This window comes from Melopsittacus undulatus, chromosome 12 (genome assembly GCF_012275295.1).
Source record: "Melopsittacus undulatus isolate bMelUnd1 chromosome 12, bMelUnd1.mat.Z, whole genome shotgun sequence".
NCBI classification, from domain to species: Eukaryota; Metazoa; Chordata; class Aves; order Psittaciformes; family Psittaculidae; genus Melopsittacus; species Melopsittacus undulatus.
The window spans coordinates 13,364,072-13,386,514 of NC_047538.1; the positions used below are offsets into that span (position 1 = coordinate 13,364,072).

The 22,443-nt window shown below is 36.4% G+C and overlaps 1 protein-coding gene across 1 annotated transcript in view; it reads right to left on the bottom strand.

The window, feature by feature from the left end:
- CABIN1 (calcineurin binding protein 1) overlaps positions 1 to 22,443 on the bottom strand; it is a 106,676-nt gene that overhangs the window by 79,454 nt on the left and 4,779 nt on the right. Inside the window, exons 8-23 of the mRNA XM_031047787.2 lie at positions 21,516 to 21,808; positions 20,388 to 20,556; positions 19,804 to 19,940; positions 19,200 to 19,417; positions 17,611 to 17,689; positions 17,183 to 17,370; positions 15,843 to 15,992; positions 14,916 to 15,110; positions 13,585 to 13,821; positions 11,948 to 12,101; positions 11,603 to 11,718; positions 7,232 to 7,393; positions 5,489 to 5,695; positions 4,961 to 5,106; positions 2,853 to 3,114; positions 442 to 702 (exon numbers count right to left, since the gene is read on the bottom strand). Of these exons, the coding sequence (XP_030903647.2) occupies positions 442 to 702; positions 2,853 to 3,114; positions 4,961 to 5,106; positions 5,489 to 5,695; positions 7,232 to 7,393; positions 11,603 to 11,718; positions 11,948 to 12,101; positions 13,585 to 13,821; positions 14,916 to 15,110; positions 15,843 to 15,992; positions 17,183 to 17,370; positions 17,611 to 17,689; positions 19,200 to 19,417; positions 19,804 to 19,940; positions 20,388 to 20,556; positions 21,516 to 21,808 (2,974 nt within the window). The remainder of the gene's footprint in view (positions 1 to 441; positions 703 to 2,852; positions 3,115 to 4,960; positions 5,107 to 5,488; positions 5,696 to 7,231; positions 7,394 to 11,602; positions 11,719 to 11,947; positions 12,102 to 13,584; positions 13,822 to 14,915; positions 15,111 to 15,842; positions 15,993 to 17,182; positions 17,371 to 17,610; positions 17,690 to 19,199; positions 19,418 to 19,803; positions 19,941 to 20,387; positions 20,557 to 21,515; positions 21,809 to 22,443) is intronic.

Genomic DNA, 22,443 nt, shown 5'->3' on the forward strand with positions numbered 1-22,443 from the left:
GATAGCAGGCCTGGTCTGCTTGGTGGCAAAGCACCACTGAGTATGTTCCAGACCCACTATTTTTACCAGACAACACAATAAAAGCAAAGGCATGATTACTATTCCAACTCCTACATGAACTTCTGCTTTTGTAGATATGAGATGCTTCTGAAACCTACACATTTGATTTTGATAAAAGCTGACTAATTAACTGAGTACAGCAAAATCCAGAAGTGGGATTCCTGTATGCCTGTCCAATACTGAGACTGTATACATAAACTGTCTTTTAAACAAAACCAGGCTGACTAACATGACCCATTTTATTCTCCAGTCACTCCTGTAAATGTTCCCAGGTGCAGAGCACCATGTACTTATGCCTAATAATATGAACTAATAATAACTGGCATTCTGTTATCTGTAGAGAACAAGGTTTTCAAACCTACATATTTAACTTTCTTTTACCTCCAACGCTTCCATGGCAAGTTCTGGTGGATTATGGTAGTGAATTTTCTTTGGATATCGGGCAGCCTCCTCATGCAAGTAATGGCCTGCCTGTTTGTAATGCAGCAGATAGACAACAGGAGGCTGTTTCTGCTTCTCTGCAATCTTTCCCAGCATGTAGTGAATAAGCCACTCCTCTTCATCACCATCTCCCTCACAGCGAGATGCTGACGTAAAACACAACTTGGCTGTCTCCAACATACTGTCCCGACGCTCTTCCATCTGTGATTGAGCAAAGTGTTGAGAATACATGAATTCACTGTGCTGGGGTGAAAGGTTATAGAAATATATTCCTGTGTATAAAGTTGCATAAACAAGGTATATCATTTAAAACACTTTCAACCTGAACATATCCAAGTGATCAAATATACCCTGACAACACACAAAATGTGTTTATGGATAGGTTTTTGTTCATTTCAGTAACTGCTGACACAAATAACCAGAACAGTAAGACAGAAGTGTAAGAATATGCATATAAATCTGAAAAATATCAAACCAATATATATGTCTACAAAATTTTTCCCATTTTTTCAGAGCTGTAATTATGTTAACGTTTCAAAGAATAAAAGACACTTCTGTTCTGCAGCTAAAGTCTGCCAGAACCACTACAGACCATTACCATTTGCGAAGAAACGTATTTTATGTCTCGCAGTGCATATAATTTTGAGCTGAATATAGCAAGAATACCCCCCCCATGTCTCAAAGAAATTAAAACAAGCAGCATAAACCAAACTGACAGTATAGTCACCTAAAAAACTACATCAAAAGATGCATACATGTCACTTTCTCTCTCTGAAAAAGAAATTGATAAATTTAAATTCTTGGGTTACAACAGTAACCTCAGCACTTGTTGCACTTCGAAAACTATAACACAACCTTTCTTTTCCTAAATATTTCGTAATGAGAAGAGAATAATAAAGGTTTTATGTATGAGAAACACATTACTGATGAATGGAGCTTATATTGTTCCAATTTATCTTTTATTATAATAGAGCTTTTCTTATTAAATATGTGGGTTTAATATACTCAAATGGAAGAGATCAAAAATTGTATAGCTGAGGCCCTTAATGACATGGTTTAGTGGTGGTCTTGGCAGTCCTGGAGAAATGGTTGGACCTGATGATCTTAGAGGTCTTTTCCAACCGAGTTGATTCTATGATTCTATGATTCAAGTACTCCTAAATAAACATTCTAATTTCATCCACAACTTAAGATAGCTGTTCTGTATTGTACCTTTTATCTGATAATATGAAATAACTCCAGCACTAACCCTGGAATTCTTCAGCAAGTCCCTCATAGCCAAGACGCCGCAAAACAGTAACACCAAAGTTTCAATAGATCAAATGCATTAAAATGTAATAACTTAATTTTCTGACTAGTTAAGTTTTGCAGCTCTTGGATGTAATAACCCTCAGAAAGAAACCCCTATAATTAGCTGTCATTTCAAATATACTTAATAAACCACATTCTCCTTTAATATGCATGCTTACATCACCTTTCTTCTTTAAAGGGTCAAACACTATGTAAGTGTCTATGGGAAATTCAACGCTCAGATACAAGACACATCACCTTGCTATAAATACATTCTCTTGGAAACAAAAGACATTCACAGGACCACTTCTCTACAGTTCAAACCCTCAAAGTTTTTTACAACTTATAACAGACACCCAGGAACAGCACTTGTTTTTTTCACTCTGCTTCCAGTTGTGGACTAGATAATATCTTTAAGTGAGAATACTTAAAGCAGAATTAGAGTTTACTGGTCAAAAAAGACAGACAAAACATTTCCTCTAGCAACATTTATCCCTGTCAGAGAGGATTCAGAAAGGCTCACTTTGTCTTAGCAATAAACTTCAACATTTTCAGCACTGTCATGCAGAAAGAACTAATGAATTTGTAACTTTTTCTACAAAAATTCTATCTCCTCATTTTGATCTTTTATTTAAGTAAATAGTTTCAAAACACAGAAAAGGGTGAAGGATGTCTTTAGATATAAGAGATGACATGTGACACAGATATCAGAGTAATTCCTGATCTTTTCACTATATGAATATGTATGCATTTCACCTTTTCCTGGAAATATTGTGACATTTACAGAAAGATAAGGTAATTCTCCCCTATCCAGAATGTTACAAAAGTTAATTCAAAGGTCAGGCTCAAATTAATTTTACACAGGAAAACGTAAAAGCCTTTAAATAATGCTGACACCAGCAGATCATATGAATGAATATTAGAATTTCCAATATTACTAAGTAGCTATACAGTCTAATATCTGGTATAAAGCATGTAAATATTTCATTTTAGCAGTTGCTATGTTAGAAAATATCATTTTAAATAGTTAAAACTTCATAGTGCACTCAGTTAGATCCCACCTGCTGCACAACTTCAGGGGGGAGTTCTGATTTCCACTGCTTAAGCTGTCGAGATGCAAAAGAATGTAGGGCATAAGAAATGGTGCCATATTCTATCCACAAGGAGAGATTAGAGCTGTCAATCTCCAGGGCTCGCTTGAAGCAATTCAAGACAGGAGTAGAGTGTTTCCAGATTGGACCATCACTTTTCAACTCATTAGAGTTCAACTTGTCCTGAATACGACTTGCTCGAGCCAGAGCCATGCCAGCCCACGAATCAAACCTATGCAAGCAAGAGCACAACACATAAACCATTTCCCCCCTTAACAGTACATTGAATGGCACAGAGAAGATTAATTTTGTTATATCTTTGCTCTTCCTTCCAGCATACTGTCTCTTAAAAAAAGATCTCTGCATCTCCTCCTCCCTTCACAGTGAAACAGAGGCAGTATATCCTAAATCAAACAGATTTTATTAAATATGGTTTCCTACTAAAGCACTGTGCCAAATGTCATGTCACACATGAAAGTCAAATAAAACAAGGTTTATCTGCCACACAAAAATAGCATTTCTGTACTTGTAATGGCAGCACTCCCATTAATTTTATTTTCTCAGTAACCACCCTGTCCTGTCCAAACACTGTCACCCTTCATTTCTGTAGGCCAGCAGACAGCCATTATAGTATTTTGTGTTGTTAGACTGAACTGTCTTTATCCTCATCATCATTTTCCAACATAAAATCACAAAACCTAAAATGCATCAATGTAGGAAAATTCTGATAAACGATGAAGACTGTTTACTGAGGGGACTGTTCAGGATCTAGTCCCGTGTTTACAAGATCACTGACGATACAGTCTGAAGAGCAGTTTCTGTATTCCACAATCTCACCTGACATCTGGGGTCATCAGCCCTGGAATTTTTCAATTTTACCGTAATTCTAACAGCAAAGTTCTAACTTTTTTGCTTGTAATTTCTTGCTGATTTCAATTGAAGACCTATTTCTGGGTCAAGTGACCTCAATAGTTAGGATTCCTGAAGGGAATGGAAAGGGAACTGTAAAAGACATGTGAAGCTGTAGTATCTCATATGACTAAGATAAAAATACTATGCTACCACATAAAGCACCTTCTGAGCAACAAAACATCACAAAATGAAATGCATTCCACTCATTTATTTATGAATTTAGGTATAAAAATATCAAAGCCACAGAAAAATGGGGGTGGCAATTTCTTTATGAAGCTTCAAACAGAAGTTTTAGCAATCTGCTAATCAGAGGTCCCAGACAAGAAGATTCATTAACACTAAATTACAGCTATTTCCTCTGTAGATTTCACATGTAAAATTGCTTTGTGCCTTCACCTTCCCTTTTGTCTCTGATATGTGACTGGATTTAGAAGTAGTTTTCTTGTCTCAAATCTATCAAACTAGGGGTTTGTCACTGACCCTGAGCTCTCAACTTCAAGGAGAACTAAAATGAAAGCTAACATCTAATATGCCAACCCTTCAGTAAAATGAAAGATTATTTAATTTCATTTGAGAATACTTATTCAAAACATGTTTTATTTTTAAGATGGCAGAGCTTAATCTTGGTGGTATTTCAGTAAGTTAAAAATTATAAAGAAATAAGACGTTTAAGTATCACTGAAATATTTTACTTGAGTTTGTATTCTTTAAGTAGTTCACTTGCAGCAAGATCAACACTTTTAGAAAGGTATCAGTCTAAACAGTTAATCATCTACAGCACACTATTTGTGCTATAGCTATGCTACTAACAGTGACATTTTTCATTCCTTGTCATGTATGAACACGACAAAACAAAGAACAAAAGGTGCAAAAGACATATTACTTGGTCCTTGCCCTTCCCAGATATTCTCGATTTTATCATTTATCAGCTATAATTTCAGAACAATCAAATACTTTACACTAGGTTTTGTTTTGTCTTTTGTTTGTTGGGTTGTTTTACTGATGCACTTCATTATACAATAAACCTATAATAACGGATCCCAGGCTTTTTAGTTTGGGGTTTTTAAACTCCTGCAACAAAAATAAGTATCTTTTATTGTCTGCTTGTCAGTACTGAAAGAAGTGAGAAGAATGAATGATGTGCAGCAGGAATCAATAATACTGACCTGTTCGGACAAATACAAATGTCGTGCATGTAAAATTTAATGGCCTTAGACTGTTCTTTGTTTTTGAAATGATAGTCTGCCAGAAGATAGTACAACTCAGTCACCACTGGTGGAGAATAGTCTGCACCATCTGGGAGAGATGGTACCTGAGAATAAAAAAAAAAGTAAAGGTTCATGTTAAATGAAACAGTCACATTAAAGGAGCTGCACACTTGCTTCTTCCTTGTAGTGAAAGTAGCCTTTTCATTGCAGAATGTGAAGGTAGAATCTGAAGACAGTGACAGCATTCCACAGATTCACAGAGCACTTACAAACACTAATGAACATCTCATACTGACTGCATATTAATCAATATTACCTCTTGCCGTTCCAAGACTAAACTTTGGAGGTGTCATTTAATTTAAATTAAATTATCTGAGGAAATCCAACATCATAGAATAAATAATTCCCCGAACTATCTCAAAGTCAATGTAAAAATAACAACATTTTTTACTCTTCTCAATATTTTTTAAAAGCAATTAATTATACCTTGCTGCAGGTTCCTTCAATATAGGCAGATACAGTATCAAGGCTCAGCATAGGCTTGTCTGTTCGAGGAACAATCGTAGCAGTCTTCTTCAAAAGGTTGGCCAAATCAGCAGACACAGTACTGGTTTTATAACTATCAAATTCTGGAAGAGCTTTAGGCTTAAAATATTCAAACATGAACAAAGCATCTTCCCATGTTAGGTCAACCTGAAGAGGGACGTAGATGAGAGGAGAAAATAAAATTATCTCAAATTCCACGGTCTACTGATGAATTTCTATGACTATTCTTGTTCATGCAAATATATTACTCTAGCAAGAAACCAATTAAACCTCCCAAGAACAAAACAACTAAAGGCACCATTAATTTATGCTGCTCACAATTATAATATACAGCACACTGATTTAAAAGACTAAGGTATTTGGACTGTAATTCAGTGTATGTCACTAAAAAAATAGCCATTCTTCTTGCTTAGAAGTTGTTTCTAAGCAAGAATCAGCCGAAAATATCCTGAGCAACACAGATGTTGGGTAAGATATGGATAAGAAAAGCTCCACACCTTCAATTTCAAACTCCATTTAGAATAAATGAAATGGGAATCAGACAAAATTCTGAGACCCAAAAATCTTCAAACTCTCTAATTTAAGAACTTATTTCACATTTTCCCTTCACTTTTCTTTTTTGAAAACAGTAACCAAAAGAAAGGAAAAAATAAATTACACTTTCCTTTGCTGGACTGGTTTTCTCTTTTTATTGCTCATCTTATTCCTTACAGTAAGCTTTGCTTCTGTGCTCAAGATGGGGAAGTCACATACCTAAGCATCAATTTATCAGTGACTTTAATAAGAAATTTTTCATCCAGAATTGCCCAAATGTAACATGTATTTTAGGAGTCTGTGGGCAGAGGGTAATCTCCTTATACATCCTTTTTTCTTTGTTATTCCCATGTTTTCATTATCTTTCTTTTCCAACAGATAAGTCTATTATAGACTGAATTCACAAATACTCAATGAATAACATAATAGTATTTATGTATTTTAAAATGTCAGTTCAATGAAACCAGACAATTATTTTACTTGTATGCAACTGTTTTTAATTTATAATTCTATGATCACTTGAATCTGGTAAATGCAAAAATCATCTGAGATTTCTGAACAAAACCAGTGCTGTTTCAAGGCAGAGGATTGCTGACCTGCTGTTTCTGTCCCTTTCTTATTACTTCAATGCTCTTCCCAAGGCACTCTGTAGATGTTCTCCCAAACTCAACTGAATTTCACACATTTCTGCTAAAAGGCTACCAGATGGATTTCAAAATAAGCTATAATATAATTTACTTGCATAATTTTTAACAGTGACATTTTTCATTCTCATAAACTGCAGGGCTGGCTGCTAAAGCTTTCTTCTCTCAAGCTGACTTTTTTCCTTTCTAATTTTCCTCAAACTCGACCGTCTTGTCTGTTGAAAACAGGAAAGTCATGGCTCAATAAGATTGATTTGTAAATAGCTTCAAAATGGCACACTACTATGAGTAAGACTACACTGGTATTTCACTTTAAATACCTTTATATTCACAAAGGCTTCCACATTATTTAAATTATTTTCTGCAATATGTAAAATACATAAATTTTACAAGGAAATAAAAGCAATCATTATCCAAAATATAATATTTGGCATTCAAGCCAAACAAAGGTCTATTTTCCAACACTTCAGGATATTCCCCTAACATTAAATAATACATATCTTACCTGCTGTACTGAATGTTCTTCTAGGTACCTTGCTTTGCTTTTTTTGCTAGGGAAACCATATAAACAATAAAAACACTGTTCCAAGGCTGTTTCCAGCTCTTCTTTGTACGGATGAGTATCTTCAGAAGTGGATGCTGCAAGTTCTTTTTGTAGTACCTGAACCTATAACATCACAAATACCAATGAAAAACATCTGGAAGCTGAAGATTGCATGAAGTTACCCAGCTTTCTGAAGGCTAATGATGAAAACAACATTAAGGCACTACATGTATTTTTCCCAAATTACAACCCAATATTACCCATATTTCTGTAAACCCATCTCACACAAGTAATTTCAATGGCACTGGAATGGCAGTGAAGTGGTTTCATTTTTTATTTTCCTATACTAATTTATGAACTCTTGTCTTTAATCAATGTGATTAGATATCAGTTTCATGTTTCAGACTGAAGATCATTCAAAGCTTTCCACTGCACACCAAGTTCCTTTTGTCACCCCTGTGAATAAAAAAAGGCACCAAAGAATTTCTACCCTAATTTACAAACATTCATTTCCTCCACATGGAAAAACAGTAATGGAGAGGACTTTGTGAAAAAAGAAAGGACAGTTAATGAAAATCTGACTGAAATGGATAGAGAACTTCACAGTATGAACAGTATCACACAGATGGCTACACATCAAGGAGAGTGGCTGGGTTGATCCCAAATTACTAAACACTGAAGCAAGTTGCTATCTTTAACTTCAACATTACAAGAAAAAATATCATCAGTAGCACATTTTGGAAGATGCTTTTACTCTAAAACATTCCTTAAAAACCCTGCAACTGAATGCCAAAGACAAAAGGTAATGCTGTCCTTAAAAAGCAAACCAAAAAAGAGCACATTCCAGGAAGACATTTCAAAGTCAATAAAAACATATTCACCAAGAATAATCTGTGTAGTGGGATTCTAGATCTTCATTTCAAAACCAAAACAAAACCCACACTTAATTACTGACGTTTAAGAATCAGTTTTAACACGTTCCACTATGAAATTTAAATGAAAAAATGTGTAGGTAGCAAAGACATTCATTTTACCTTAAACATCCAACAGCAATATGTTGTGTGTGCATCCCCAGCATCAAAGCACACCAGTTATGTCTAATGAAAATTCATTTGAGGTGGCAGAAGTGCTGCTGATGTAAATCTCATTTGGGAGATTTACGGAAGGGTACAGAGTTCTTCACTGTGATCTGCCTCTGAAGTTTTAGGAAGCTGTATACTACCAGGAGAGTTCTATTAACTGGTAAGTCATTTCCTTTATGCATTTTCCTCAGATAAAAAGCATCCACTTTCATTATTCAACTTTAGTAAGAGTGACTTCTCCCCACCAGCCACACCTATTCCTCAGCACACTGGTTAACTCGAGTTTCCTCAACTGAAATTTTGCTGTTATAAATGGAAAATACAAAGCATTCACCTATTTGCAATTTGTATAAAGGTTATCATCTTACTTTTACTTTAGCTACCTGCTCCTTTTTCAACATCTAGGATTGTAAATTCTATTACTTATGCATACAATGCACGGTACATAAGTTTCTCATAATGATTGGCTTTCCTGACACTAAAAACACTGCACATCATCACAAGGCAAAATTCTGTCACTCTTCATGTAAGAAACTTGTTTGTAAGTGCTGGGATTAACTATTAGATGGTAACTCTCTTCTGCTTAAAAGATCTGTGCTAAGAACAAAGTACCATTTATTAAGAGCCAAACCCCTAAACAGTAAGAGTAAAGACAATTCTTAGAAGGCATTTCAATGACATTGTGAGTCACAGCAATCATCTTTGAGTCACAGCAGACACCTCATTTCCACTACTTTTCCTGTACAAATTTATGAACAAAGTTTGAAATTTCTAGAAAGTGTAGACAAATATGTCAAAAGGAAGATGTAAGAATCACAGGATACTCTAATAAAAGCATGTTATTCCTGCTGCTGCACACAGAATCACATCTAACACCACTAACAAAACACTAACTTTAACAGTATGCAAAACAACCTCCTGTGTTCTTCATTAGCTTTTAAAGTATTGGCAATAACCCAAAACTGGTCTTCATAATTCAAACTCTGACTACTCTTAAAGGACTTAACTACATATTAATCTCTTGCACACAACCTTCCGCCACAAGTAATACAATGTGCTTGAGCAGACAGGTCACCTATAGAAGGTTTTATAGACTAGTATTACACGATGACACTTCCAATATTCTTGAAGCTGTCTTTCTCTTCAAATTATTAATCTTATTTTATCTTTATCTTTCCTTATCTTTTCAACATCTGCTTGTTTCTGAAATCTAAATTCTTGGGCTCAATAATATGATACAATATTTTAGTTTAAATGCACAATTCTGCAGCTGAAAATGGAAGATTTTTTTCCAAAGTACCAGATGACATTTGCAAAGATCTAGCTGTAAATGCATTTACAGCTCTCAATTATCTGCAATTTATCCGGGTTCACAGGGCATACTCTGAATACCCAGGCTGTGGATACAGGCACACTACAGACACAGTGTAAATTCATCACTCAGGAACACTGCACCTGAGTGCAAGCTCAAGTGTGGAGACCAGCTACCTATTTTCTTGAAGCACAGTGCCTGAGCTAATCCACCCTCTGGACCCAAGGCAGATGCATGCAGAGGCAACTCAGGTGTATCAGCATTATGCTCCTAATACCAGTGAGACTGTGGAGTGCAGGATGCAGAGGTAATCTAATAGCCCTACACTGAGTCAGCCTCAGTTCAAACACTGTTCATTAGCTCCAGCCCTACCAGGGTGAACTGACTCCTGCAGAACCCCTCAGGCTCTCCGCGCCATCCTTCCCAGCTGTCTAAATTACTGTCCTAGACACACTGCTGCTCAAATGCAGAGGCAGATGGGGTCTGGCACTGAGCTGAAGCTAATAAGCTCCAGGGAGTGCTGAGAAGGGAAATTAAACTAATCATGATTTTCTCTTGGCTGAAGGTAATAAACCTCAATGAAGTCAAGCCGAATCTGTGAAGTGCCACTGTAATATCCCTGTGGAGCACTGCCCACTTAACTGCCACGGTACCAAATTAGCTGGGGTTTTGCCAACAGCCAAGTTTTGCCAACAGACTGTCAGGACTCTGCACGGGGAAAAGCTGACTGCACTTCTGTTTCTAAGCTAAGGGCAAGGTGAGGAAACAGCAACACACACAGAAGTATCTTCCTTCAACCATGGGAAATTTCTTTTCTGGTGTAAGAGCTAGACATCAAGGAATAATCTTTAAAAGGTCAACAACAAATGGGTAACTGCTTTCATCTAATAATGCTACAGCACTACTGCCCAGACACCTATTTCTGGAGCATATTAGATCTTCTAACACACCCATCTGAACAACAGAGCAAAGACACAGGACCAGAGTAATCCTTCATTCTCTTCACCCTTTGTTCAATACCGCAAGTTACAGTTAGGAACTGTGTATCTGAAGTTACATTTAGTTAGTAACATGAAAACAACAGAAGTACTTTTTTTCAGTCTGTGGTATAAAACCAAGGCAGGTGTAATCAAACTAGTCAAATTTATCAGCAGAACAGCCAAATACATCACAGCTTCAGGACGAAATTCAGGTAACACGACATGGACTGTGCATAAAATGCTGCTGCAAGCAGGGCAGGGGTGTGGCTGAGCTATCACACAAAGAAGGAGAAGATAAAACTGGAAATAGATTCAGTATTCAGGTATTCCCTTCCTGCAAGTCACAAGCAGTTTTATATGTTCATCAGCAAAAATAAATCCCAATGTTAGCAGTCATCTGGATGAATGCTGGTAAGCACTAAAAATTTTTATTAGCTTAAAATGTTACATATGTTTATTTTTAAAGAGTAAAAATATTCTTCTGAAGCTAAGCATCACAAAATTCAAGTCATTCAACTGAAGTTTTACCAGGATCAGTGAGTGATACAGGCCCACATTTCTCCTAAGTACTCAGCCTAATCAATTAACACTTCTCCAGTGCTTTCTCTTTCAGGGCAAGGTAAAGCATTTACTTTACACATCCTGTTCAAGATGTTTTTACAGTACAGAGTTAGTTAACCAAAGGCATTTCTTGTCTGACAAAAAGTCCTGTTTAGAAAACATACCTTTGGACAGGGGTCTGCATTAACAACCCTTTGCTATTCAAAATTAACTGATTGAAATGTTCATGCATGAGAGAAGAAGCAAAGTAGATTTAAAAGTGCGTTTTAAGCATGAAGACAAGGCAATAAACAACCTAATACAAGTTTGAAGTTGTTCCCTGCTTTGAGATGGGGCTTGGCCAGATGACTTTCAGAGGTCCCTTTTAACTAAATTACTCTATGATGCCAACACTTACATAGAACTTGAGAAGAGCACCATCTGAATTGCAACACCAGGATCTTCTTCCCAAATACTCATGAGCAGTGTTCAGCAGCATCAGTGAAGAAGGCAACATAGGGGTATCAGGACTCACTGGAAGAAAGAAGATGGTAAATGTTTAAGTAGCACAGAACTGAGTTAAATACAACTAGCCAATGTTTCACCTGGCAAAAGAAGTTTCCTCTGTGATAAGAAAGTGATGTTTGCATACCCCTCTACTTCCTTCAGTCAGCAAGGTAAGATGACAAACATTTATTTTCTTGTTGATATTGCAGAGCTAGACAGCTTAGCTCCAATATGTGAAACTGAGTAACTAATTCACCTTCTTCTCCCTGGTTCTGCTGCTGCTGGCAGCAAAGGGATTGAAAAGCATCTTCCTCATGCTGGATGATTCTATGCAGGATTATCCATGGAAGCACTGAGGAGACATATGGCTCTTTTGGTTCTTCCTGGACTGCCATGCTGCAGTCTATGATCTAATAAAGGAACAGACATTATACAGATAAAGTGACATAAAGTAAAGGTCAGGTGTGAATCCTTTCCAAACAACCCAAAGTTGCTAAGGAAACTTCATTTATCCTAAGGAAATAACCTAAGTTGAGTCTGAGCTTCTCACAGGCAGTAAAAATCCTACAAATAAGATTATCCTGGTGCAGGAAAGAGTAGATCATTTCCCCTGCTCTAACACTCCTCTTGCTTCATTATTTGCCAACAAGTTATTTCTCCATTAATATCATATACAAACAATTCAAAGTAAGCAAATGCAAAGTATGAATTCTTAGTGATAGTAAGCCCCATTACTGTACAAGAAATTTATCTGCACCCCAGCAAGGAAGAGGAACCTACTTAGTTGTAAGAATTCCTGAATTCTGGTCTTGCAACAACTGTTAAAGACCAATTAGAATCATTAACAGATGCTATATAAATGATCTAGCTGAACAAAATTTTGAGCAACACAATGCTCTGTCATGAAATCATTGTCCTAGCATTTCTCATGGACAACTGCTCATTTTACTGCCTCAGGACCAGGAATTTCAGAAGTCCTATGTTTTTCTTATATTTTTCCACACATACAGCAGTTTTTCTATTGTTATTTATGCAGATAAAGAATATTTATTTTTATTGTAGAAACCATTTAGGATATTATAATGAATAATAAATTCCATTACATTCCATAACATAGTGACACACATACAACTTTATACAATGAGAGTATGATTTTGAGGTCCTTTGCTTTTGCTTAAATAAATGGAGATTTGAGAGTTGCAATCACACTGAATTTTGACACTAACTAGACTCGCTCCTTAATGGAACTGAAGTCCACCATTTTTGGAATGAAAAATATTCATTTGTGGGTTTTAAGATTTGAAAGTACTTTGTGTAAAGGCTAAAGTTAGCTGTATTCATAGTGACAGAGACAGAAACAGTGATAGGAAAATCCACACATAATTTTTTCCCTTGCCCTCTTGCCACCATCCTCTTTGTTCTTACTGCAAAAACCCATAGCTTGGCCAGAACTTGCAAGCAACTCTACCATGTTCCTAAGACTTATGGGAACTTGTCTTCTAGCCCAAAGCACATACAGCCAAGATCAGTGCCCTAACTTACAAACTGCACCCAGCCAGCAAAACCAGTCTTCAAATTACCACCATTTCAAGTCCGTTAGAAAACAGTGTTGTTCCTTAGATTATCTTATTACCACATTCTTTGTTTATGCCAGGCAGCTTGGTGGTACCTGCTGTTACTGATGCTAGCACAGATGTGCTCAGTATGTAGCTCATTTCTAACATACTGAAATGAAGACTGTGAAGGTAATGCTCATCCTTCCCCAACCTTCCCCTAACAAAAATGTCACCCAAACCATCACTGTGAGTAGGTGGCAATTCAGACAACAGCTGGTTTGTGTCTGAAGGTCTGCAGCACACAATACCTCTTTCCTAGTGCAAGTGAACAGGTTACCTGAATCAGGTTGTTTGTTAATCGAACGAGGCTTGGTGTTACAGAAGAGTCTTTCAGGATGCTGTTGACTGATGATAATGAAGTATCTATTCCTGTGAGCAGCTGTGTTACCGTAGCAACCCACTCTTCTTTAGCAGAGGCTGCTGTCATATTAATCATTTGCTGAATTGCTTCATTCAAGGCAACTTCTGAGCATTCAAAGCATTGCTTGTAATCTTTCAGTTTGAGCAGGGACTCCTAGGGAATGTAAATATGAAAAAATCTATTATAAGGATGAAGGGCTTATTTTAAACCATGAATGCACAGCAGGGCAGAGTAATATATACAGTTAATGTGGTTACTTTAATGAAATTGTAAGAGAACACCTTTAAATATGACATTAAAAAAGGACAACAGGAGGTGCATGAACTCTGGATAACAAATATACAAGTAGGATCTAAATTTCAAAAAATAATCACTGAATCTTTCTGCTTTAATAAGAGATGCAAGGGGAAAAAAGGAAAAAAAAAGGCAAGAAAGGGACGGCTGTAGGTCTAACATTCTAACAATATGCAGTTGAATAGAGGCCCCTACAGAAATAGGGTTTGGATCTTTATGATCTTGTGCTACCATTTTATTATTTCATAAATAACAATATAGCATTATAGCAACATCCTCCTGCTTCTTTGTACTCTGCCAAGTTTGGGTCACGAGATGGCATGGAGGCTGTAGAGTTTGGTTCCATCTAGTTAAAAGAGCATCAGTCTTTTTTGTGCAACCTTCCTCCCTTGCCTCCAACCCTCCCCCCCCCCCCCCGAAACTGCTCTGACAGCCGAGCTCATTTGTACACTTATTTTCATACTGTCAAATGGACTAAATTTATAGCAATCACACTGGATGTGTCTATCAATAGTTTGTCATTCATGCAGGACAGATACAATACATCATAAACTCACTAAATCATTCATAGGTTAGGTAAATTTAAAGTTTCAAAACAGTTGCAAATCACCACATAGTCAACATCAGCAAAAGCAGGAAATAGTCACAACAGATGCAGATAGCATGAAACCATCCATAAGGTGCCTCTGCAAATGATTCAAGTTTATTTGAATGTACAATTTTTCTGGACATTCCACAGAGGCCTCAGACATTTTAGTATCTTTAACCACATTCTCAGTTAGCAAAAGCTGGCATATTGTTAAAGCTGTTCAAATTGTAAGTCTGGTTCCATGTTCTGGTTAATGAGTCTTATTTACAAGACTTTAAGATCCACTCAAGAAATCCTTTCATCCAGTTTTCAGGAATAAGTCTTAATTCCTTAATAAAACAATCTTTGAAGAAGCAAAACAAACCTGTAGGAGAAGCAGCTGTGCTGGTCTCTCTGGTATGGATGTTACAAATTCCAGATGTTTTGCTCTGCCATAACCATTAAAGCATAATGTTGGACGAAGCAGATGCACCACTGCATTATAATCCCCTGCTTCATACAGTCGCTGGATCTCTTCCAAAGACTGGCATCTCTCCAGAGATTTTAGGTTCTTTTCAATCTGCAAACATCACAGATGGCATAATTCAACTTTCATTTTGTCTTCACATACATTTGACTACTGACATTTCTCCTAGCAGTAAAGCTGTGTGAACTCCACAGCTACATACAGGGATATAAACCAGAAGAAAACACCTACCATGTAATATGTCACCCATTCCACAGATTTGTAATTATTATGCAGTATATGACTTCAGTGCTATAATTATTTTAAACTTTTTTGCCACAGATCCCCAAATCACACATTTCTACACTCCAAGAACACATCCATCAAATAGCCTTGAAAGAGAAGACAGTATCTTCTGTGTTAGGAGTTCATCCCCCAAAACAGCAATAGAAAGAATACAAGAATATCCCTTTGTTTAAAGGTATATGTAAATTGTAATGTGGAAAACACTGCTGAAGTAAACAGCTTATTTAGGCAAAGGTGAAAGATATGTTTAGGAATAGAAAATAAAACTCTAATCTTATATTCTACTGTTCTACGTGCAGCTGCTCTAATATTTTTACTTTGCATAAAAGCAATTTTAAGTTGTACAGGACCAACAGAACCAAAAGGTGTCTTTTAGAAAGTGTTACAATGGCCTTATCACTGAACTATGAATCTGCCCTTTCACTCTGAAAAATTCTATGGCAGATGTGGTAAAGTCCATCACAAATGTGCTAATTATAGATGACCTTTGGAACTGGGAAGGATGGAGTGGGGAGAACACACCTGCAAATTAATTCTTACCTCTTCTAAAGAAACAACAGAATCAACATGTAGATTAGGTAACCGTATTATGATATTGCATTCATTGCCAGCTTTAGCTTGCATTGTAGTGGAGCTCTGTAGCATTTCAGTGCAGATATCATAGTTTTCAAGTGCCTGTTCCATGTCTCCCTACAGAAATAGTACAGAGGAAAACAAACAAAAAACCTTAGAGTTCTACCTGCAACAAGGGTTTCTAAAGAATATAGGAAGAAAATGTTTCAGTTCAATGCAGGCACTGCCACTGCACATCCTCCCAAATAAAAAACAAATCCAATTGACAATCTCAAATTAAAAAATCCCCAGAAACAGCATATCTTACCAGTGACTTTAGCTACAGGTAAAACAGATCAGGGAAATAGAATTCAGTTTGCATAAATCTGAAATATTAGTTTGGATTGCTAAAATCCCTTTCCTTTAAAAACATGGAGGAGTAAAACAGTATAAGTAACTCTTCAATTTGTGCAAATAGAACACTGAGTCAACAAACATGCAAAGGGAATGCATTTTACTCACTCTCTTCAACTAAGAGTTTAGTGGTCAGGAGGGGAATGCAACTGCATGGGCAAAATATAACTCTACATCTAAAGGAAAAATAGCAGTAGCCATATAGAAACTCATTTTTCCTCAGATTCATCAGAAAGGAATCCTCAGGTGCAAAAATAAAAAGAGATGGAACTGGTTAGTTCACACTTTGAAACTGATTCCTGTTATTAGTTGATGATTGACTTAAACATAATTGATGCACAGAAAAACTCTTTGATGTCCTGAGAAAGCAACACTTGCAGAGGAAAAAGTTAGGGATCAAATAACATTTCTTTCAAAATATTCCCTCAGGTTTAAAACCCTCTGTTTCAAAAATCTGCATATTAAATTAAACACCTCCAAAACAAGAATCATGCTACCCTGAAAAAACAGCGTGGACAGTAGTTTAACATACAGTCTGCTTCAGTTAAAAACTGCATTTTCAACTGTCTGGGACTTTGACAGCTTTCACTAACACACGTTCTGCAACTACACAATACTACTACAAATAACTTTGGTCCAAATATACTTTTTAGGCTGAACACAAGCTAATTTAAGCAAATACTAGATCTTAAACATATCTGAATAGTAGCTTTGCATGTGAGACCTCCCACTTCATTTCTATCTCTACTCTTAGGGATAGTTAATTATATTAAAAAGTAGAATCTAAGTAGTCACTACGTTTTCAGCTGATTTTATCCACATGTTTAAATGAGCTGAGCTTCCCCTATCAGCTGCAGCTGGTATGATTTTTATTTGGGAAAAGTTTCATTTGTTAGATCAAAAGTAAAACCAACCTGCAGCGCCAGAAAGCGAGCTTTCAGCCAGTATACCCGAGTGACAAACTCCATCCAGCCTTCCTCAAATAAATCCTTCTGTGATGATGCAAAGGACAGCTGCAACAGGTCTCCCAAGAAATGAGTTCCTGGGAAGTCAGGGCCAAACTTTCCATTCACAGAGGCAGCAGGGCAATTTCGTGGAGAAACTGCAAATCGATTTATTGCATTTTATCATAAAGTTACTAGCATCCCATTAAAAGAGTCCCACATCCTAGTATTTCAAAAGTATTTATCTGCTTTAAAACAAGAAAATAATACACCAATAAAATATGGATCTGAAAGACATTAAGAAAAAATAGGCCCAAAATCCAATGAATTCCTGGAAACATTTCTTCATATAGCTTAAGTGTTTTCAGAGTCTGAAGAAAGTAATACTCATTTCTCACCTGTAGAGCTCTTCCCTTTTGTTAGCAGCCACTGATCTAATTGCAGTTCCATGCAAGAAAGGCTCATCAACATCATATCCTTCAGAAAAAGTATGGAGACAGCAAAAAAAAAAGAGGAAGACATACATTAAAAGAGGAGTAAAAACCACCAATGGATTTGAAATTTACTTCAAAGAAAACCTTCATCTTATTGGCTTGGGATTTGTATCCCCAGGCTATAACTACTTCTTCCTCTAAAGGTGCATAATAGCATTTACAGATCAACAAGTACAAAACAAATCAATACTTAGAAGAAGCATTAAAAAGAAAAATTAAAATCTCAGCTCATAAAAGAAGGCAGTCAAACAGCATTGCCTGAGGTTAAGGAAAAAGTGACATCCCTATTTTTTTGTCTGCCTAAAATAACTTTGTATTTGCATGTATTTATGTGAATTTGTATTCAATTGCTAAATCATGATAAAAGCATGTTTCCAGAATATAGCAGAAGTACTGATACTTCAGAAATAAAAGGACTATATACTGTAATTTTTTCAGTATTAATTTCCATGAAACTGAGTATATACTCTAGTTGTATCAGCTTATTAATGCTTGCTGGATAAAGTTCAGGAGTATATTAAAAAATCACATCATCATGGATCTCTGCCAGGTGGATTTGTGTAGTGAAGAACATACTATTTTCCAATTAAATACATAGGAATAAAGGCTACAGGTCCAGCTGTTAAAGAAAGGTGCTTATGGAAAAGTTCAAAGTCCATACACATTACCAGAATAGTCCCTTACAATCCTAAAAGCATCCATTTCTTACACTTAAGATAGCTTGCAGATAAAGCTTAGAATAAATTCAAGGACAAAAAAGGACAAGCAGGAGGACAGTGATTTTCAACACCATAGCTACAAAACCTTGACTTTCTAGATTTTTCATACAAGCAAGCAGTTACGCAGTCATAATGAGAACCAAGGAAATAAACAAATATAAATATATTTATAAATGTAACAAAGTGTATGTATTTATGGAAAATATACAGAAACACAAAAGTCACAGCATGTATAAGTGATGTAATACTTGCTACGCAGGGATGCTTTTGTTTTGTAAATTAAGTCAATGGAACATGGTTTCCATAGTTCAGTCTATTTACAAAAGAAGTAGAAACACTCTTGATCTGAAAAACAGAGTATTTCAAACTGCAGTCACACAGCATCTCAGTCTGGTGACAAAACCAAACTTTGTGTCCTATCAGAACTAAAGGGAGGGAAGTGAAAAATAAAAGAGCAACAACAGAGTAAAGGACCAAAATATATTTACATCTGTAGAGTTTATATTACATCTATATGTGTGTGTATGTGTATATATACACACATATTATGTATAAGGTATAGTTGCATATAACATTACCTATGCCTGTTCAGGGGATGAGGAACAATCTGTTATGCAAGCTGCAGCAAACCATAGTTTATAAAGCTTGGACAAGCAACTCCCCAGACTGAGCCAAGCAAAACCTGCATCTAGCTGCTGGGTTTAAGTTAGGTACTTCTGGTACACAGAGAGCAACACAGCAGAAAAGAGAAGTACAAGGAAAAGTGTTTCATACCTTGATATGCTGATTACTTGAGTCCCTCAGTAAGGGATTAGGAAGACTACTACTATGCTTTCTCCAGCTATTATAGATACTAAGGACCACCTCACATAAGCCAGGAGGCCACTTCACTAGAAACTTCTGGCTGATGACTTTCAGATATCTCATCATTAGCTCCAAGATCCCACCATTATTCAGGTTATCTAGGAGAAATTCATGAACATCCTGTTTTTCTGGAAAGCAGATAAACACAAAGTCATGGGTGTTCAAGGTCAAGACAACCAACAATTTGAGATAAGTAAGTTTCAATAATGTTTTATGCACTAATATTGCAGCAGTTCTTCTGTGTTACTAAGTTTTGCATTCCAATCTGTTCAAATGGGAAACTTCACACAATAGAGCTCTCACACACAGTAATTAAGCAGTCCCATAGGCTTAAAACCAATAAAAATAAAATTTTTTTAAATATCACACCTGTCACCAACTGAGATATCTCTATTCTTTCTAAAATAACACATATTTCTGTATCTTCTAGATGTGATAGCAAAATACAGAACATAAAGCATACACTATGGAAGAAACAACAGAGAAAGAGTGGGAGTTACAACAAAATCCTTACCAGATTCCATAAATGTTGTAGAATCAAATGACATTCTATGTGGTCCAACATGCTGGAAATTCTCTTCTTTGATCTCTGACTGCACCTCATAGTTATTGAAAGCGTCTTCCTCCTCCTCTGGATCTAACTTCCTTAATCTGTATGAAAGGGGAACAAAACACACAGTATCAATAAAATCCTCATTCTTGCTTTCATTGGTAAATGAAACCTAAACATGGCACGTTGCGCATTTTTTAACACTGAAACTACATTAACTGAAGTGAATTTAGAGATTTATATCTAGCTCCCAAATTTTGTTGAAACCAATATTATCTTCTTTATCTTATCCATTTTAACATTCACATTGTCCTCTAAATCAGTTCCATACTGACAAAAGCCATCTTATTTATCAATTAATTTTTAATTATTTTCACTTAAAACAATTAACATTAAATTTATAAGAAGACAATGAATCACATCTGCTTAAAAAAATAACCTGGGTCTAATGGTTTTAATGTTGGGGCATATCAATCAAACAAAATCCCGAACAGCTTTCTCTGCTTAGCTCCTAATATTCTCATAATGAAGTTATTGCTGTACAGTACCTGGAAGGAAGGAATTTCACCAACAGCTCTTGAAAGTCAACCTTCTCCTCTTTTTTACACTTGGTATTCCGGACTCTAGCAGATCTCCTCTTGGCTGTTTCACCGCTATCTTCTGTAATTCTCCTTCGCTTCACACCTTTCTTAGATTTATCACCTGCAGAGATGTCACCTAGAAACAGAATTGGAAACAAATAATTATTAGTGCCTGGCCATTTATTTTGTTCTCCAGCAACACCTGAGATTTGTTGGTTTCCTTCTGAAGACAGTGCCAAAATCTTAAAATCATTTTCTTTAATCATTAATATGAACTGGCTGTGGCATTTTCCATAAAAATGCTGCTCTGAGGCAGGAAGCCGACTTACTGAAAATTCTGCATTTCACTATTCATTAGAATTCATTATTTAGTCTTCAAGAAGTTTCTGAACTGGGAATCAGAGGAGCCTGCCTTTAACTCCAGAAACACCTGTATATTCCCATGAATAGAAACCAAATACTGGTAACTCCTTGGCAATTTCAGATATGTAAATACAGCTACAGTGTAAAATATTCAAGCCTCTTGCTACAGATTTCAAATCAATATAGCTGACAGCTTGCTTCTTTCAGGTTCTTAATGTTACACATGAGCAGAATAATCCAGTCATCTTCTATAACAGCTCATTCATTCTGAGGCACTCAAGACTCTTCACAACATTAAAAGCTTGATATGCATCACTGCTGGGATGGAGTAATGATTCTTCTAATCTTAAGGACTGAAAAACTGAAGCATGAGTCTCCATAGCACAAAACTAGAAGAAGTTAGATTTGTAATCTGTAACAATTGAGAAAAACCAATCAACCTGACTCTCAATTCTATTAGACAAGAAAGCAAGACCACTGTCCTGAACACTGGTCCTATGCCTTAGTCAGGAATCAATGTTTTTCAGGCAGTTTAGGTGGCCTTTCTTTTCTAATGTGACGGTTCAACAGAACTTAATTTTACAGAGTTCAACTTCACCTTTCCTACCATATGCTGAAAAGATTCAGAATCCACCAACATGCAGTTTAAAGACAGTATTCCCCAATAAATTCTGTAGTGCTTTTAATACCCAGATAAGTAGGAAAAATATCTTGAATCTTAGACTGAAGTACCTTGCTCACCTACAGTAGTTCCTGGTTCTAATAAACTCTGACTGTGACTTGGAAAGTTGGGTGTCGTTGTTGTATAAGGTAATACAGGATCTGGTATTGTCACTACTGGATTAGTGCTGACAGGAGTTGGCTGAATAACACTGACAGGAGTAGAGGTAGGAGAAAGCATCACATGTTGAACTGGATCTCGGTATTCTGAGAGGTCAATTCTCTTTCCCAGACTGGGTCGAGGAGGGTCACATGTTGTGAGGTGGTGATACATGGCAAGTAAAGCTTCTCCTAAACACTTCCACCTGCATGTGGAAACACAACGGCATCACAACTTCATAAATTCTTGCCAAATTACTTTCTAAATTAGCAAGAGCAGCTTTTCAGTGGGAGAGGAACATATCTGAGTGCCAAAATCTGTCCTGTGACTGAAAAGCTGGAGAGTATCTTTGTACGTTTCCTGTCATATGGACCATTAACAGTTTCAGGCCTGGAACAGAGGCTCTTAGGAGCTTTCATTCTAGAACACACCACTTAGAAAAACAAGAATAAAATGGGACAGCAGACAAAAGTTTTTCAGAGGAAACTGCTGAATTCATTGCAGTAGGAAGAAAATGTGATTCTATAACATGTCTAATCTCAAAAAATGGCTCTAACAAAAGAAGGTGCAGTAGTTGCTGAGCAAATTACACTGCACCCTAAAAAAAGCAGTGTCGACGAATTTTAAGGCTCTGCATTCAGTCAGCAACAACAACAAAAAAAAAAAAATCTCACCCTTATCCACAAGTAGAAGCAATTTTTCCACAGGAAGGACCTATGTGCAGAGTCCATTAATATTCCAGAAAAATGTGCAATTAAAAAACCAAAACAAAGCCCAATCTTTTGTGCCTTAATAAAGACCTATAGCAATTTAGTAATAGCCTTCCATCTTGCTGCAAAT